This window comes from Lactuca saligna, chromosome 5, assembly GCF_052625555.1.
Source record: "Lactuca saligna cultivar CGN05327 chromosome 5, ASM5262555v1, whole genome shotgun sequence".
Lineage (NCBI taxonomy): Eukaryota > Viridiplantae > Streptophyta > Magnoliopsida > Asterales > Asteraceae > Lactuca > Lactuca saligna.
Genome location: NC_136421.1, coordinates 247,832,874 through 247,852,741, shown reverse-complemented (window position 1 = coordinate 247,852,741; position 19,868 = coordinate 247,832,874). Strand labels below are relative to the sequence as shown.

The following is a 19,868-nucleotide window of genomic DNA, read 5'->3' as shown; positions in this document are numbered from 1 at the left end:
CATTCTCATAATCAATACACTTCCCATCATTTCCATGAATGCTACCTTGCTTTCTTATGACAGAGTGTGTCAACATGCCATTCACATCCTCCATCTCCTGTTTTGGAAGTTATCGTATAGCTTTCAACAAACTTTTTCTTCAACCAACAATCTTTGGACATGTATGACGCTTCTTTCCATAATTGTAGCAATTCCCATCAAACCCCATCCCTAGATAACTCTTGTTGTATTACTTGTATAACACATTACAAGGCATGTAACATGTAAACCAAATGATAAAGAATTATATTTATTCATTGAGATTTGATCTTGTATATAGAACCACTAAGTTCAAAAATTCTAAATATGAGTTAGACCATATGCATGTGGTACTTTTCTCTCTCGACCTTATACATCATCTATCAGAGTATCACCATCTTATCTATTTGTTATATGAGTTTTCGTAATGTATTATTTTTATATGTTGCATATGCAACGGAATAAGACATAGTTCTTATAAACACACGTTGCAAATAGAATACACAATTTTAAACACAACATTATCCAAAAACATAAACAAAAATCAAAACACGAGATGATCCAAAAAGAACGAAAAAAAAATGCATTTTTGTTGGTTACCAATAAAGGTTTCTTGAATATGTGCAGTTGCAGGGTTAGAGAATATCCCCACTTAACCTAGTTTCATTCAGACCCCTGGTTCAAAGGACTATCTAATCATCCCTTGCTTCGTCTGCATGCCAAACCCTTGCCCAAAATCAAACACCCACTGTTCCATTTCCATTTTCCAAACCAATCCAATCCAATATGTTGACGGATTCCGAACTCCTGGAACGTTTACACCATGTTCTACGAACATCCGACCTCGATACCGCCACTCCTGCCACCGTCCGCCGGAAAATGGAACAAGATTTGGGTATTGATTTATCCGACAGAAAACCCTACATTAGACAACAAATTGATTTGTATCTTGAGTTTCACTATACGAATGATAACCCGGAGGGAGACGCCGAGGAATCGGGGAATGCGAAGGTGGAAGAGACCGTTAATGGTGGAAGTACCTCCAAGGAAGGAGATGATGACCAAGAAGAGGAAGAAAGTGATGCCGGGACGACGGAGATAGACATGTAAGCGTCTTTATGTGTTATTGTTTAATTTATAGGGTTGGCGTAGCTGCATTTATTTCATTTGAAATTGAACCCGATTAATTTCCCTGATATAGAATGTGAAATTGTTGATCAATATTCCCAAGCTTTTGTGAGTAACATATAACTGGCCTTGTTTATCAAATACTGGTTCGTGTCTACGTTTAATTGTAAATGTTGTTCTGGATTTTTCTCATTAAGAAGAGGGAAAGATGGTGTTCTGATGAAGTTCTAATTGTCAAACAAAGAGAAACCAATTAAGTCATAAATGAACTCTCTTAAGTCTTAATGATAGGCAGACTTTCACCAAAGATAATATGGATCAACAAATCACGGAAAAAGGTCATTTGAGCATATTAGAATATATCTTGTTAATCAAAGGGTATCATACTACTTACCTTTTGTGCAATCTTGATCAACTGTTTTCTATTCAGAGTAGCTTAATTGATAGATCTCCACATCTTTCTTCTTAATAAATCCTAATCTACTTTAATTGTCTTATCAAGTAAGCACAAGAAAAAGGGAGGTGGTTTTAGCAAACCATGTGCACTTTCTCCTCAACTTCAAAAGTTTACTGGAGAGTCTGAAATGGCTAGAACTGAGGTATATCATCACTCACATTATGCTTTCAAGTTTTTCTATAAAATCAACAATTTTAACTTTGGTTCTCTTTGTTTGATGCTTCAGGTTGTGAAGAAGATATGGGCTTACATTAAAGAGAAAGATTTACAAAATCCAGCAAACAAACGAAAAATCTTATGTGATGAAATGCTACACGAATTATTCCGTGTGAAGTCCATTGATATGTTTAAAATGAATAAAGCACTTAGCAAACATATATGGCCAATAGAAGAAGAACATGGTATTAACTATTATCCTATGTTTATATTATATAAAGATAAAGATGAATCAAGTCATGTGATTTATACTACTTTCTCAGATAATTAATTACACGTTTTTTATTCAGAAACTCCAGTTTCAGTCAAGCCTTTAGCGAAGAAGAAACAGAATAAACGAGTGAAAGAAGGTATTAATAACAGATTAACAGATGTTGTATTACTTGTATCTGGTTATTTTTATAGAAAAATTACTAACCTTTTTTATATTTGTTCTTTTTTAGATGAAGAAGAGCAAAAGGAAAAGAAGCAAAAAACAAAGAGTTCTGGATTTGTTGTTCCACTTCCAATGTCAGAAGCTTTGGTGCAATTCTTTGGTACAGGTGAAATTGAACTATCTCGTTCTGAAGTTGTCAAGAGAATTTGGGAATATATCAAAAGGAATGATCTTCAGGTGTGTATTAAGTGTTTATTATTTAATAATCTTTTTATTTGAAAGGGTAAAATGCAAGAAAATAACAATATACTTCCATTGATTTGTTTATTCTAGCATTTTACTTTCTTATCTTTGTATTACAACATTATATGTTGAAAAATCTATCCTTTATAGCAATGTCATCCAACTACAAAGCAATTTTTACTGATATTATAATTGAATAGATTTTCAAAGTGTAATATCCTAATAAGAAAAAGGGCTTAGGTTGAAATTTGCCCTTCAACTATTTTAACAATTTTTCCCCAGTTTTTTAAATTTTGTTACATATTTACACCCGATTTCTTTTACTAGTTTGCCCCAACTTTTTTTACAACATCGTTTTTAGCTTTTTTGTGAGTTTTTTACAATGTTGTAAAAAAAAAAGATGTCAAATATTTGTAAAAACAATGGTTGTTTTCAATTTTCTTTAAAATCACATAGAATTCTTTTTTTTTTTTTCTAACTTCCTTTTACAAAATTTGTAAAAAATATTTACAGTATTTATACAAAAATCTTTCAAAGTTCTAAAAATGTTGACAAAGATTTAGTTGTAACAAGTTTTTAAAAAAAAATCTCAAGAAACGTTTTTACATGTATTTGTAAAAAAGTTCTACAAAGTTGTAAAAAAAGGTTTTACAAAGTTGCCATTTTTTTTTCGTAGAAATGTTGTAAAGAAGTTATACAAATTTACCCCCGAAGAAAAAGTTGGGACCAAATTTGTAACAAAAATTAAAACTTGTGAAAAATTTGTAAAGCAAAATTGGCCAAAGAGGGGTAAAGAGTACAAGTATGAAAGTTAAATGTTCATGCTTGTCCAAAAAAAAGTTTAGTAACCAAAATCTAGAGGAGTACATGGTGAATATTTTCAACCTAAACCCTAGAAAAAAAATTGAATGTACATTGCTATAGTTAGTTAGATTTTTAAAGTAAAATGTCTTAATAAGAAAAAGTCCAAAAGTAGAAGGTTGTAAATTGTAATAGGTTATAAAGAAGAAAATAAAGTTTGATGTTATAACTTAATAATAAACAAATAAATGAAAGTACATTGCTATTTCCACAGGATCCATCGGACAAACGAAGGATTTTATGTGATGACAAGTTAAAGGAACTATTTAAACTCGACACCTTCATTGGCTTCACTGTCACAAAGCTTCTGTCACCTCATTTCATCAAACAACAAAAATAAGCCAAATCAACATGGATGGAATGATGGATGCTTTCTTTCTTTTTGTTAAGATTTTGTACTCATTTTGTTCACAAAAATCATGTATATATACGTTTTGATGTATCATAGAATGTTAACTCACTTTTTGTTTAACATCATTGCTAAATCTCTCACACACTCATACACCAACAAACACACACTTGCGCCTAGTGGTTTAAAGAACCGAAAGTAGTCTTCTGCTTTTCTTGAGTTGTTCCCCTTTTAGTAAACTTTTTTCTTGGAATCCCTACTTCTAGTTCAAGAATGGTCAAATCTTGATAAGGTACAACTTCTACTGCATGACGTACAAGTCACTAACTACTACATGCATGATCTTGAGAAAAAAAAAGTTACCCTTTTGCTGCTGTCCTTCATGATTTGCGTAAGCATGTAAAAAAGAATACATGCTTCAATCATTTTTCCTGTTGCACAATAATTTTCTTTCTGTTTCTGGATATTTATATTATCTTTCTTTTTTAGCATGTACTTGGGTTACATGTTTTTTTACAATATGACCATATAATATACATATATTTTTCCAATTTTTTTTTTTTTTTTTTTTAATCCAATAACTTTGTTGGTACCAACAAGTGTAAAGGTATCTACGTAATCATCTTTTAAGCTTTGGTCATGATCAGAGTGAAAATTACGGGAGTACCCTTTTTGTGGTAAATATGTTGGGTGAGCAAGGGTAATATGGGTAAAGTAAAAAGGATGGTTGATGATTGGGAGTGAGTTTTTAGGGACAGTGCGTGTTGTAAGGGATATAAAAGTTGGGAAATGGACGGGTGGCTTTTGTTTGGAAAGGGGAATCTTTAGGGTGGGACCCACCAGTTAGAAGCGAAGCCACACCGTTCGTAATCGTATGTGGCGAACCGATTCCTCCGGCCGACACTTTCGAGAATCTGTCTTTCTTGTACACTTCCACTTGTTTCTACCTAATTTTTTTTGCTTCTTTGTTAATCAACTAAATTACATAAATGGTCCTTTTAAAAATCATGTGTGTCTGCATATGTAGGATTAAAATGGTAAAAAGTCTTACATTTTTTTTAAAGGTTGATATTCTTTTAAATATTAAGTTCAATATGGATGAAAGACAAACAAACAACAAGCTGCACTAGTAGTCCTACATTGAATGTAACCAAGATAATGAACAACACACACCCCGTTACTTAAAAAAAAGATCAATGATTTTCAGGATAATTTGGGTAAATGCGTAATTGTTGGTGAAAGTCAATATGATGACAAACAAAGCTGTTGTGTCTAAGGTTATGTTTGGCGGACTAACTGAAAAATTAGTTGTTAGCTGAAAAGCTAGCTGATGGCTGAAAAGCTAGCTGTTAAATAAAAAGCTAGCTGATAGCTGAAAAACTAGCTGATAAAAAATAACGTTTGATAAAACTAGCTGAAAAGCTAGTTGAAATACATAAAATTACATAAAAGGATATGTAAGAATATGTGTTTCTATAATTAATTAAGGGGTGTATTTGGAAAATTTTAAAAAAGCTCTTAAAAAGCTAGTCTAAGTAGCTTTTCAAAAAACTAGTTTATAAGCTACTTTTTGGCTTACCAAACATGACAACATAAAAAACTCGAAAAACAAACTAGCTTATCAGCTAGCTGTGGCGCGCCAAACACAACCTAAATCGAAACTGGTTTACACGTCAAGAAGCATAATAACTTACCTAATTGTCCAAATCCATGACAAACGTTAGGATAACCAAAAATTGTTTTCTTCAATGCCACATCAAAAAACACCAACACCAATACACCATCACTCCACTTCAGTGTTTTCAAGTACACCTGATAAATGAATATTTGTAACTTTATGTAATTTTGTCTAAAGAAATAATAATAATAACAATAATAATCATATCAGTGAAAGTTGTTAGAGTGAATTGAACGGACCAGAGACGAATATTTGTTTGACTAATATGACTTCTATAATGGTTTTGTTCGTTTTAAAATAGAGTACTATACTTTTGATATAAAGTTCTCTATAATATGGATTTTGTTTATTGATTTGATTCACTTCAAATATTATTTTATAAATACAGACAACATAATTCGTTGGTTTGTTTATTTCCAACCGTTCAATCCAACAAGATAGTGAGATCATGACTGGATCCCATCGTAATTCTTTTTCTTATCCTATCCAAACAAAGAAGACATCGATTCTTTTTAAAAATAAGACATATAGCATCATATAGTACATAATTTATATCTCAAATGAGTTTTATATAGTGTTTGATATTTTATAAGGGTGCTAATATTACTGTTACTAATTTAAGAAAATAGAAGGTTGCTAAAAGATAAATCAAAGCAAGTGAGTGAGTGGAATTCATTGGACTCAAAGTACACCATGCATTGTGCTACACACTTAATAAAGACGTTGAAAAAGAAAACAATAACACTTTATCAACCGATGAATTTATTTGAATATGACTTTTATAAACTATTTGTGGATATCTATTTGGATCATCTACTAAATTCAAATCTAAGTACAAGTGTCTTTATTACTTTTCGTTCAAACATGATGATAAATCATAAGTTCTTTTTAACATCAAAGCTAATAGAAATATCAAATCTATATTAATACACAGATATGGTATTGGTATGATTCAATGTATGTATACGTATTCATTTTCATGGAAAAAGGTTTTATTCTCTCGCATGGGAATTTTTCAATAATTCCAAGTATTTATGGTCCCATGTACTCAAATTCCTCTTACAATGTATTATTGTATTTTGTCTTTTCATGTGTAGTGTTTTTATATGTATTTTTAACAAAAAAAAACACGTGATTCTTTGTAATGCATCCAACTTATATTCCAATAATAACACCTAATGCTACGTGTCTATGATCAAGGTTCGAGACCACAAGTAACAGATCGAGGTTTATCACTGAGCCAAATTAACAAATTGTTGTAATTTTTATTTTTGTTTTTACCAATTTGTTAGAATTTTAGTTTTTTACAAGATATGTAAGAAATAATGTTAAAGAAGATTCCCTTGAGAAAGAAAGGGGAATATGGGAATGGGACAAAAGATACCCTGGTGAGGAGGTCACTGATGACAACACCACATCATCCAATCCATCCACATGCTACAAGAGTAGATTGATAAGGATTGTTTTGTCTTTTCTTCAAAAGAATAAAATAAATATATAAATGTTTTATCATATTATCTTGTAACATAATAAAATCAAAATATATATTACTTCTCGTGTTGTTGTTTCTCTTTTATACAATGAGACATGATATTATTTTTGGCAAATCCGACAGGTAATGGTGTCAAATATTATGTAAAATGAACATTTTTTAAGGGATAATGACTTGAAATGGTAATGAATTTTCGATTTTGTTCACATTTAGTTACTAAACTTTTTTCCGTTATCTATTTGCCGCTGAACTATTGAAATGTTCATATTTTACCCTTATGATTTTTTTTATATTTTTATTTTTTATTTCATAGATTTCTTTATCAACAAATGTTGCTAGAATTTAACAAAAATAAATAATTTACTAAAACATAATACAAGAGGAAGTTTGTTTACATTTAGTCATTGAATTTTTTTAGAGGGAAACGAGTTTTCGATTTTGTTCACATTTAGTCACTAAACTTTTTTTCGTTATCTATTTGCCACGAAAAAGAGTTTAGTGAGTAAATGTGAAGAAAATCGAAAGTTCGTTACCCTTTCAAGACATTATCCCTTTTTTAAAATTTGATTAGTTTTTTGTAATCGACTTTCAATGACTCGAAATTATGATACAGTGAAATTATGATATAGAACTATCGCTTTTAAAAAACCAATAAATCGCTCTAGTCCAACAATATTAAATATATACTAAAAAGCTCTAAAGGACAAAGTCTTGTATGTAATATCTGTTGGTGATTTGTTATCATCAATGTTATTTAAGTGTAATGGGATTACTTTGTTGACTAAAAATGATCTTGATAAATATTAAACAAGTAAGGAAGGTGTGGAGTACACACTTGTTTAAGTTTGATCAAGTATCAAAGTACACTGTCATTTAAGGTCGAAACCCCTGAACGAACGGGGGTCCGGGGGCAGCACCCCTGAGAGCGGGGTCCAAGGGGCAGAGCCCCTGGCTGGGATCGAGCTGGTTTTGACTTTGCATTAATCCTTATACCAAACCCGGATTTATAACAGTTTTGACTGTTGAGAAAACTGTTATATCACAGTTTTGACAGTTTTTCAGACAAGGAATGTATATAACCAATTTTAGTCAGTTTTCTGGTACTCACAAAAATTACACCATCTCATTCTCTCTTTCTTTCTCTTTGATTTTATCTGAGTCTTATCCAATTGAGGATTTGGGAGTACCACCCAAATACTTCGATTTGAAAGTGATTATCACGATTCTCAGATTTCTAAGTGCCACTAAACCATATTTCTAACAAAAATCGAAGTAATCTGTGATCATGGCAAGTGGTGAATCTATGAAGGAAATGACAAGCAAGTTTGAAAAACTGAACAAGTTTGAAGGGCAAGATTTTCGTAGATGGCAGAAGAAGATGAAGTTTCTCCTTACCACTCTAAAAGTAGTGTATGTTCTGAGTACACCCATGCCAGTCTTACCAGAATCTGTTGAAGATGAACCTTTGGAGGCAACTCGAAGAAGATCAAAGTGGGAAAATGATGATTACATATGTCGTGGTCATATTCTCAATGGTATGTCTGACTCTCTTTTTGATATCTATCAGAATTTTGAATCTGCAAAAGAACTGTGGGATTCTCTTGAATCCAAGTACATGACTGAAGATGCTTCTAGTAAGAAGTTTCTTGTTAGTAACTTTATGGGTTACAAGATGATTGACTCCAGGCCTGTTATGGAACAATTCCATGAAATGTTACGGATTTTGGGACAATTTACTCAACACAATCTGAAAATGGATGAAGCCATTTCTGTGGCTGTGATAATTGACAAACTGCCCCCTTCCTGGAAGGATTTTAAACACAATCTGAAACATAACAAGGAGGAATTGACCTTGACTCAACTTGGAAGCCATTTAAGGATTGAAGAGTCCATAAGGACTCAAGAACTTGATAACAATCCTAAAGGAAAGAACCAAGTTGGTTCCTTTTCTGTGAACATGGTGGAAGGAGAAAGTTCAAAGAATCCCAAGAAGTCTAATGGAAAAAGGAAGTTTAAAGGGAAGGATGACAAGTCTTCCAACAAGAAGGCTAAGTTGGTTTGTTGGAATTGTAACAAACCGGGTCACTTCAAGAAAGATTGTCATCTTCGCAAAGTGAATAAGGATGGTGCTGGACCAAGTGGATCCAAGGATCCAGAAAAGCAACAAGGTCAGATTTCTGTTTCATTGCAGAATTCTAAATATATTCAGAATTATATTTTTGTGATTTCTGAAGCATTTTATGTGCAGGATGATAAAGTTGCATGGTGGGTTGATTCGGGAGCAACAAGTCATGTTTGCAAAGATCTATATTGGTTCAAGGACTTTCAACCAATTGAAGATGGATCTGTTGTGAAGATGGGAAATGTTGCAACTGAACCAATCAAGGGCATAGGATCTGTTTTACTTACTTTTACTTTTGGGAAATGTTTGTGTTTAAACAATGTTTTATATGTTCCAGGGATTCGTAAGAATCTCGTGTCTGAAATTGTATTAAATAATTGTGGTTACAAACAAGTGTTAGAAAGTGACAAGTATATCTTGTCAAGACATGGTTCTTTTATAGGATTTGGATATATATGTAATGGAATGATTAGGCTTAATATTAATTATCCTTCTAGTGATAATTCTATTTGCATGGCTTCAAGTAGTACTAGCAATAATTTTTACAAATCTGAATTATGGCATGCTAGACTAGGACACATTCATTATAAGAGATTAAAAGACATGTCTAAAATGAGTTTAATTCCTGCTTTTGATATGCAAAATAATGAAAAATGTAAAACATGCATGCTAACTAAAATCACTAGACAACCTTTCAAGGATGTTGTTAGGGAAAGCAAGGTGTTGGATCTTATACATAGTGATTTATGTGATTTCCATGCAACACCTTCCCTTGGAAACAAGAAGTATGTTATTAATTTTATTGATGATGCATCTAGATATTGTTATATCTATTTGTTACATTCTAAGGATGAAGCACTTGATAAATTTAAAATTTATAAACAACAAGTTGAGCTTCATAAAAATGAATCAATAAAAGTATTGCGTACTGATAGAGGTGGTGAGTATTATGATCCAGTTTATTTTGAATCAACTGGAATAATACATCAAACCACAGCTCCATATACACCACAACAAAATGGTGTAGCTGAAAGGAAGAATAGGACTTTGAAAGAAATGGTTAATTCCATGTTGTCATATGCTGGTTTAAGTGAAGGGTTTTGGGGTGAGGCAATGTTAACTGCATGTTACATCTTGAATAGAACTCCAAATAAAAGGAGTAAGAATACTCCTTATGAACTTTGGTGTAAAAAGGTACCAAATTTGAGTTATCTCAAAGTTTGGGGTTGTAGAGCAGTTGTAAGGCTCGCTGAACCTAAAAAGAAAACATTGGGTGAGAGAGGTATAGATTGTATCTTTATTGGATATGCTGAGCATTCCAAAGCATATAGATTCTATGTTTTAGAATCTAATGACTCTGTGTCTGTAAACACAGTGATAGAGTCAAGAGATGCTATCTTTGATGAAGAAAGATTTACATCTATACCTAGACCAAGGGACATGATTCATCAATCTTCCAGCAAGAGTACTACTAAAGCTGAAGATGTTTCTGGTGGTGCAAGTTCTGTACCTGAACTTAGGAAAAGCACAAGAGTTAGAAAAGCTAAGTCTTTTGGATCTGATTTTCAACTATATTTAGTTGAAGGAACAAGGAATGAGACTATTTCTCAATATCAATATTGTTTTAATATTGAAGAGGATCCAAAGACTTTCAGTGAAGCTATGGCTTCTAGGGATGTTCATTTCTGGAAAGAGGCCATTCATGATGAGATTGATTCTATCATGCATAACAATACTTGGGTATTGGCTGATTTACCTCCTGGTTGCAAGGCATTAGGATGTAAATGGATCCTCAAAAGAAAAATGAAGGTGGATGGCACAATTGATAAGTATAAAGCCAGATTGGTTATCCAAGGCTTTAGACAAAAGGAAGGCATTGATTTCTTTGATACTTATGCTCTTGTTGCCAGAATTTCTACTATTAGATTATTATTAGCTCTTGCAGCTATACATAATCTTGTGATTCACCAAATGGATGTGAAAACTGCATTCTTGAATGGTGACTTGGATGAGGAAATATACATGAAACAACCTGAAGGGTTTGTGATGCCTGGAAATGAACATAAAGTGTGCAAGTTGAAGAAATCATTATATGGTTTGAAACAAGCACCAAAACAATGGCATCAAAAGTTTGATGAAGTTGTCTTGTCTAATGGTTTTGCATTAAACCAAACCGACAAGTGTGTATATAGCAAATTTGATACTTTTGGTAAAGGAGTCATGATTTGCTTATATGTAGATGATATGTTGATTTTTGGTACTGATTTAGAAGAAGTTGATAAAACCAAGAAATTCTTATCATCTAGTTTTGATATGAAAGACATGGGGGAGGCTGAGGTAATTCTTGGTATAAGAATTAGAAAAGGAAACAATGGGATTTCAATCTCTCAATCTCATTATATTGAGAAGATATTGAAAAAGTTTAACTTTGAGAATTGTTCTCCTGTTAGCACTCCTATAGATCCTAGTCTTAAGCTTCTACCTAATAAAGGATCTCCAGTGTCTCAATTAGAATACTCAAGGGCTATCGGTTGCCTTATGTATGCCATGACTAGTACTAGGCCTGATATAGCATATGCTGTGGGAAGGCTTAGTAGATATACTAGTAATCCTAGTTCACATCATTGGAAAGCTGTGAGTAGAGTATTTAAGTACTTAAAAGGGACCATGAATTATGGTTTGACTTATAGTGGATATCCTTCTGTTTTAGAAGGTTATTCAGATGCCAGCTGGATTAACAACTTAGAGGATCACTCCTCTACTAGTGGTTGGGTGTTTCTTCTTGGAGGAGGTGCCATTTCTTGGGCATCTAAGAAACAGACTTGTATTACTAACTCAACCATGGAGTCTGAATTTGTTGCTTTGTCTGCTGCTGGTAAAGAAGCTGAGTGGCTAAGGAATTTGATTTATGAAATTCCAATATGGCCCAAGCCGATATCTACCATTTCCATCAGATGTGATAGTGTTGCAACCTTGGCTAAGGCTTATAGTCAAGTGTACAATGGAAAGTCTAGACATTTAGGTGTTAGACATAGCATGATTCGTGAGCTCATCATGACTGGTGTGATATCTGTGGAGTTTGTAAGAACTCAGTTGAATTTAGCCGATCATCTAACCAAAGGGTTAGCAAGAGATCTTGTGCACAAGGCGACTGTAGGGATGGGTTTAAAGTCCACTTAAATCTTTTATATTAAGATACCCAATTCCCATCTAATGCAATATTAGATGCTGAACAATGTGGAAAGCTTGATATTTGAAGATTGGAACACATTTTATTATCATCCCAAGGTATGTGTTCAGTACTGCAAGTTGAGGAGGTTGAAATATTATTTCTTAATAGTTCTTTGAAAAATTGCATTTGCAGGTGCAAGACAAAAGAACTACCTATATAAGCATGAAGTTTAGTTGCTTCAAGAAGTTGGGACTTGACTTTGATATGCTTATTGAAGGATGGGACACAAGCTAGTAAAATATAGTGTCAAGTTAGAACTTTGAGAATGTAAACTGTTGTGTACATTATCTTCATGTATTCACTTAGAATAGAAAGGGTTCAATCCTTAGTGACACCCTAATATTCGAATATTTGGAATGAATAATATACTAATGTGAAATTCAATCGTCACGATATTTCATTTATGCATCAGTTTTGTTGGTGTTATGTTTCATTTTAAATTAATCAAGATTACACTTAAATGGGGGAGGTTTGTTGGTGATTTGTTATCATCAATGTTATTTAAGTGTAATGGGATTACTTTGTTGACTAAAAATGATCTTGATAAATATTAAACAAGTAAGGAAGGTGTGGAGTACACACTTGTTTAAGTTTGATCAAGTATCAAAGTACACTGTCATTTAAGGTCGAAACCCCTGAACGAACGGGGGTCCGGGGGCAGCGCCCCTGGGAGCGGGGTCCAAGGGGCGGCAGCCCCTGGCGGGGTCCAAGGGGCAGAGCCCTTGGCTGGGATCGAGCTGGTTTTGACTTTGCATTAATCCTTATACCAAACCCGGATTTATAACAGTTTTGACTATTGAGAAAACTGTTATATGACAGTTTTGATAGTTTTTCAGACAAGGAATGTATATAACCAATTTTAATCAGTTTTCTGGTACTCACGAAAATTACACCATCTCATTCTCTCTTTCTTTCTCTTTGATTTTATCTGAGTCTTATCCAATTGAGGATTTGGGAGTACCACCCAAATACTTCGATTTGAAAGTGATTATCACGATTCTCAGATTTCCAAGTGCCACTAAACCATATTTCTAACAATATCGGCGAAATCAAGGCTGATGTAAATCTTTGAGGCACTGGATAAAAAAAAGACCTTTGATGATAATCAAACTCAAGATCGACCCGTTTAAAATTATAAAAACTCGAGCTCAACTTTATTCAAAAGCCTTATAAATAAAACTCATGCTGAGGGGTGATACTATACCCACCTATTTTTTTAAGTTTATAAAACATTACTATAGGAAAATTTTGGTGAACTACCTTAAAAATAATTTAGGATCGACCTACCTTAGCCATAAATTATTTGAACTTGTATAGAAATTTTTTTTATGAAAAAATTAATGAAATATATGGTTTTTTATTTCAAGTTCGGCTCATTTTACAAAACAAGTCTAAACAAACTAAAGCTAGACTTAGAACTCCATATTTTGTCAAGCAAGCCTAAAAATCCAATACTTAGCTCACTAAGAATAAAATTTTGAACTAACTTGTTTTTTTATTGCTTCAGTTGGTTTTTATTTGCAACAATAAAAACAAAGAAAAAAAATATTTAATTTAAAATCATGTCAATTAATTAATTGACTAGTTTTATTTAAGTGGATTATATTCGACTGTCACTTTTTATTTATACACACTTTTCGTCCAATTTTTATTTGAGCAACAATGTGGAATGATTCAAATAAATGTTTTTTCTAACTTAAAAATCTTTATATTTATTCATCAACTCACGATGTGTATTATATTTTTTAGATTGGAAGCTTTATAACTAAAATTTAATGGTTAAAAGCTAACTAATATATATATATATATATATATATATATATATATATATATATATATATATATATATATATATATATATATATATATATATAAAATAAGGCCCTAAAATTTTGAAGGGTGTTGACCATCATCCAAATTGCTACACCCATTGACACGGCTACGGATGAAATTAAAAGTAGTTGAGAAAAAATACATAATTTTACGTTGTTTGAATGAGTTAGATTTTGTATATAAAATTTAGGGTGTAAAAGTCAAATGTTTGTTGAATGAATTTAGTACAGCAAGCTGTAGGTAGTGTTTGATGGGGTAGTGGGAATCACTGTTTCTCGACATGACACGTGCCCTATTGATTCTCCCAACTATGAACCTTGGCCCCATTCCATTCCATTTTATACGTCACAAGAATCTTTTGGTAACGCCTTCCCATAAAAAGTACAACTTCTATTACTTGATTTACATGTCATTTCTACATCTTTATCTTGTGTTTATGAATTTTGTCTCTTGGAAACGCACTTACTTATCTAAAGAAAGTCTCGTCGCACAAAATGACTAAATTACCCTCGCACATTACCCCCAAAAACAAAAGTTAAAAACCCTATGCCAAAATCCACAATTCCACATCACTCTTACCAAATTTTCGAATTTCTAAGCCGTACTAGTTTGGTGATTTCAAAACTTTTACAATTATATATATATATATATATATATCTTAATTACCTTATAAAACATTTTTGATCAAATGCTGAATTTTAAATCGTACAAACATACAATGCATTTGAACAATCAATTTATATATTACAAAAAGAGTAGAGTACATATGATCAACAGTTGAAAATATCAAATCTCTTATCCCCTATTCTTAGGCTATTTTGACCCGGTTCGTTCCTGATATTTCTCCAAATCTCGCAATTTCTGTTCACAAATCTTGGATATATATCGCTGACGTTTCCATTTCTAGGGTTAATTCATCTTTCAACATTCAACCACCATTATCAAACCCATCGCTTGGCGCGAGTAAACGGCTAGTGTATATATATATATATATACACTGAAAATGAAAAACGAAATGAAATATGTACATGAAATGACAATGAAAAAGAAAAATAGAGAGGATGTCCAATACTATTAGAGTGTGGTGTGTGTCCAACTATCAACGACTCATGCTTTCATATACATACATGCAAAAAAAATATAAAACCATCCAACGGCTAAGAATGAATTTGTAATGAAAAGTATTCATATTCAGGATACCAAATTGAGTTTCTGAGTATGAATTCTTAACTGTTGGATGGTCTTATATTTCTTTTTTACATGTACACATATAAAAGCATGAGTCGCTAATAGTTGGACACGCACCACACTGTAATTTTATTGAACATCCTCTTTATTTTTCTTTTTCATCACCATTTCACGTACAGAGTTCATTTTGTTTTTTCGTTTTCCACCCGTAAACTTTATTTGTTTTTATATTCATTTCCCCTAAATTAATTTTAATATAAAATGATTAGTATTTTATAAATTATGATTTTTGTCCCTTATTATATTTTAAAATTACGCTTTAGATCATTTAAATATTTTTTTAGTTTTCATTTTAAGTTTTCAAATTAATTGTCATCTATGTATTCTACAAACCAAAATATACTTTCAAATCTTACTTTTGGCCGTCTCCATCTCTCATCCATATGTAATTGTGTCGATCGAAACTTTTTTTAATACTTTTATGTTACTTTGTAAAGGTGTTGTTCGCCGCAACGCACGAGATGACAAAATACTAGTTTTAAATTAGTTATGTATTTACTACATAATCAATGAACGTTGCCTATTTTTCTTTATTTTAACGATAAATACATTAGAAACTAATTTTACGTTAATATAAAAGAGAGTTACAGATTACAAACATATAAATGAGAAATACACCAATTAATATAAAATATAAAATGAAGCTTAGAACTTTCATCAACAACCTTGAAAAGGGAGCATCTCTACTTCTTAAAAATCAAGTCATTACGAGCTCTCCAAATACCCCCAACACCGAGTATATTAACAACAACTTGAGATTCAATCTTTTCTTTCTAAGATATAGGAAACATCTTTTACTTTTTGAGTATCATGTTAGCTTTTTCGTCACTCATTTTTTTCCTCACAAAAGCATAGGAAATAGTCATTTTCACTACCTTTCACTATATTTTATTTTATTTTAATTTTTAAAAAACATATATATTTTATATAAATATTATATTCATTTTATAACGAATTAAAAAATCATGAATTTTGATATATTTCTATAAGTTTTTAGTACATATATAATTTAATAAATTAAAAAAACATGACCAATCAGAGGAGGAGAGAGAATACTGGAAGCATTCCCTTCACCACCTTTCCCACACCCTTAGTGTAATGTTCCAAGGTACGGGTTTGTTTCCCGTTGTCATTTCCCGCAATGCTTCTTCCAACCTAAGGTCCAAAGAATTCAAAATCATTTTAAGCCCGTCACAATTATAAGGAATGTAAAGAAGTAAACCACCCAAATTACTAAACCAAGACCATATATGAGTTGAGAATGAACAATCCAACAAAATATGCTCAACTGACTCATCAGTCTCCCCACAGAAGTGACAAATAGTCAAATCTAACCTAACTCTTTTCTCCACAAGCTTACAAACCACAGTAATCCGATTACAAAGCATCCTCTAAATGAGATAATTCAGTTGAACCCAAGTTACACAATAAAAATCACCCATATTATTATTAACTTCCACATTATTCTCCATTAAGTCTCAAAGAGATTTAATAGAAAAAAATATTTGAAGAAGCAACCTTCTACTCCCACAAATCCTTGGTTAAAAAAAAAAAAAAACCATTTCCAGCCACCATACCTAACAGCCTCTTTAATTTAGCAGACTCCCTACCATTTCTCGGACATCTCTTCTAGGAGCCTTTAAAAACAGCACCCTCATCGATCTTAATCCTATTGGGGACCTTGTGATTCTTGTCACTTTCAATCTTAAACAACTTGTAACTTTCCATTTTTCAACTCAAAATTTTCATATTTAAAAGCATAAGTGAAACATCTTGAAACCATTTTCATTGAAAGGGTCATAATTATATATTTATTTCAAACACTATGAAAACATAATAAAGAGTTTTAGTAGAAGTCTTAAAACATATTTATAAATTCGATGTGATTATATTCACATCGCGCCCTTCCCTTTCGTACCTGAAAAACATTTATAATAAACATATAAGCTTAAAGCTTAATGAGTTATCAAAAATACCACATACCATAATACACATATAATGTGACAACCCGAAACTATTCCGTCACCATAAACCATTTTCCGTTAATAAAACTCGTTCTTATTTAACTTTTTCGTTAATATTTGGGATCAAACAAATAAAATTTGTACTTTTACTATAACTTAGTAAGGATCGGAATAAACCAAGAATGCGGGAAACACCCTAAATATCCTTTTAAGAAGTGTTAGTTACAAACGAATTTAAAATACGACCATTTAATCGGGTGCGACCATAAGCCCCGTTTAACGTCGGTATCGGGTAAAATTCCACCGGGTCACAAACTCAAACCCTATATAAGGGTTGAGTGGTCACCAAGTTAGAACTTTTACCACTCAAATCCCTCTCTCTCTCTCTCTCTACTCTCTCTCTTCAAGGCCCCATCCTCCCGAAATTTGCTAGTTTCCGCTCCAAACTGTAAGTGCACTTACTCTAGCTTGTTCTACAACCCATGGCATGTAATTATAGCTCAAAAATCGTCCAAGAAGTCCAAGATTAAGGATTTTACGGCCCAAGAACACTGTAGGGCCGTAAACCCCTAAAAATGTGCCAAAATGGTCCCAAATCCCTTCCTTAGGCTTAGAGGCTAATTTAGAACATACCCTAGAAGTGTTTAACCATTTAATCTTGTGTTTAGAGGCTTAAAAGAGGGTTTACGGCCCAAGAATATCCTTAGGCCGTAAACTCCCTTAAACCATGCAAAATGAGCCTTTAAACCCCTAATTAGCCTTATACCTTCACTTAGAAACACATAGGAGTGAACAAATGACCCAAAATCAAAGTTTAAGGGGTGTACAAGAGTTCACGGTCGTAAACCATGGGGTTTACGACCGTAAACTCCCAAGGAGTGGTCCTAGGACCGCAAACTCCAAGGGAGTGCTCTTTTGGAACCTTAAACACCCCTCAAGCCTTGTATATTGCCTTGGAATCACTTCTAGAGCTACAAGAGACTTGAAAACACACCAATACACTCCTCCCATGATTTTACGGCCATAAACTCATGGGGAGGTGGTCCCTCAGCCGTAAACTCACCTAAGGTGAGTTTGTGAGGAGTAAACTCCATAGTGAGGCCTAAAACTCCTTCCTTGCAACCAAATAACCTTCTAGCACTTAACCATAGAGATTTTATTCACATTAGGATGTATATATGTGTTTAATTAGTGTTTAAATCACTAATTACTTGTAAACATATGTCTTCATATGTTACTAGGGTCATAAAGTGTGTACAAGTCTTTACTTGGCACCAAATGCTCAACCGACACTTCCACCCGATCTACTCGCTTCAGGTGAGTTCATACCCCTTAAATAACCTTTTTAAATGTTTTCACATGTTTTAGGGGGGGGGGGATACAAGTAAATGCAATAAGTTCTAGTTCCTAATCATATGTGATTTATATCTTGCAACCAAAAAGGATTTTTCTATACTTTTAACTATTTATCAATAAACTGTTCTAAATATTTATCAAACGCATTTTCTAAACTAAATTTTTGTTAAACTATTTTTAAATTGTATTTAAATTACTTTTCTTTTATACTATATCGACATCAATATATTTATATAAATAAGACTTGAAGGACTTAGGACCGATAGCTCACCTTATTTCCTGTTCTTGTTTGATTGTGGTCCTAGGGTATATTGTTATCCGTATGAATGTCGTTGGTTTCTTACTTATATATCATATATATTGTGTTAGATATGAAATTCTTCATCTTATATAATACCTTTGCCTATCAATGGCATACGACTCTACACTCTATATAACTATAATATGTATAGTTAATATTACTGCTCGTTACCTCTATCACTATGAAACCCGCTATAATTACTACCATCACGAGTTAAGACACATTTAAGAAAACACTCTCTATACTATACCAAAAGTTACTATACTATAATACAGGAGAATGCACTAATCCAGAATATAACACACTATCCCTCTATATGACACTCTAGTACGTAAATACCAGGTAACCAGGGTTCTCGAAAGGAAAGCAACACTATATGTATAAATCTATACACTATATGTATAAATCTATACAGGACAGATGCTATTACATCCCGACTGTTATTTACAGTCCGAGCCAACTAGGCCCAGGGATGGCACTACATCACTACACTATGGATGACCGGGAAGGTCATCGGACCCTCTATAATCACTCAGTTTGGTTACATCAGAAATCATATCCATATCCAAATTAACACACTAAGAATTAAAGTCTAAGCTAATTCCCGAAGTAAATAAACATAAATTGAAGTTGCAACACTACTACAGTAAATCAGAAATACTTTTACTCATCTACGTTGCTTGTATGAAATTTATTACTTTATTTTTAACACCGATAGTTTCAATGAAAATACTTTTACACACTCAAAGGATTTAACTTAAAAATATACCATACTGGAAATTATAGGATTTTCCAGGGATTTCTACTACTCTCAACATTTATTTCGGCTTTTATATTACCTGATTGTAAACACTTTTATACAAGAAATGACACTAAAATCTTATGAACTCACCAGCTTTATGTTGATACTCGTTTTCAAAATAACTTGTATCCTCAGGTCAAAGATAGACAGGTACTTGCGCAACTTTTGAGAAGATGGAGCATAAACAAGACC

General features: G+C 32.6%; 1 protein-coding gene across 1 annotated transcript; it reads left to right on the top strand.

Annotated features, from left to right (window-relative positions):
• Positions 1–537: 537 nt before the first annotated feature.
• Positions 538–3,771, top strand: LOC145047283 (upstream activation factor subunit UAF30-like). Its single transcript, XM_078995534.1, has 6 exons — positions 538–1,124; positions 1,649–1,745; positions 1,830–2,004; positions 2,110–2,169; positions 2,263–2,432; positions 3,514–3,771. The coding sequence occupies exons 1-6, from the start codon at positions 805–807 to the stop codon at positions 3,637–3,639; spliced, it is 948 nt and encodes a 315-aa protein (XP_078851660.1). The 5' UTR covers positions 538–804; the 3' UTR covers positions 3,640–3,771.
• The last annotated feature ends 16,097 nt before the right edge of the window (positions 3,772–19,868 follow it).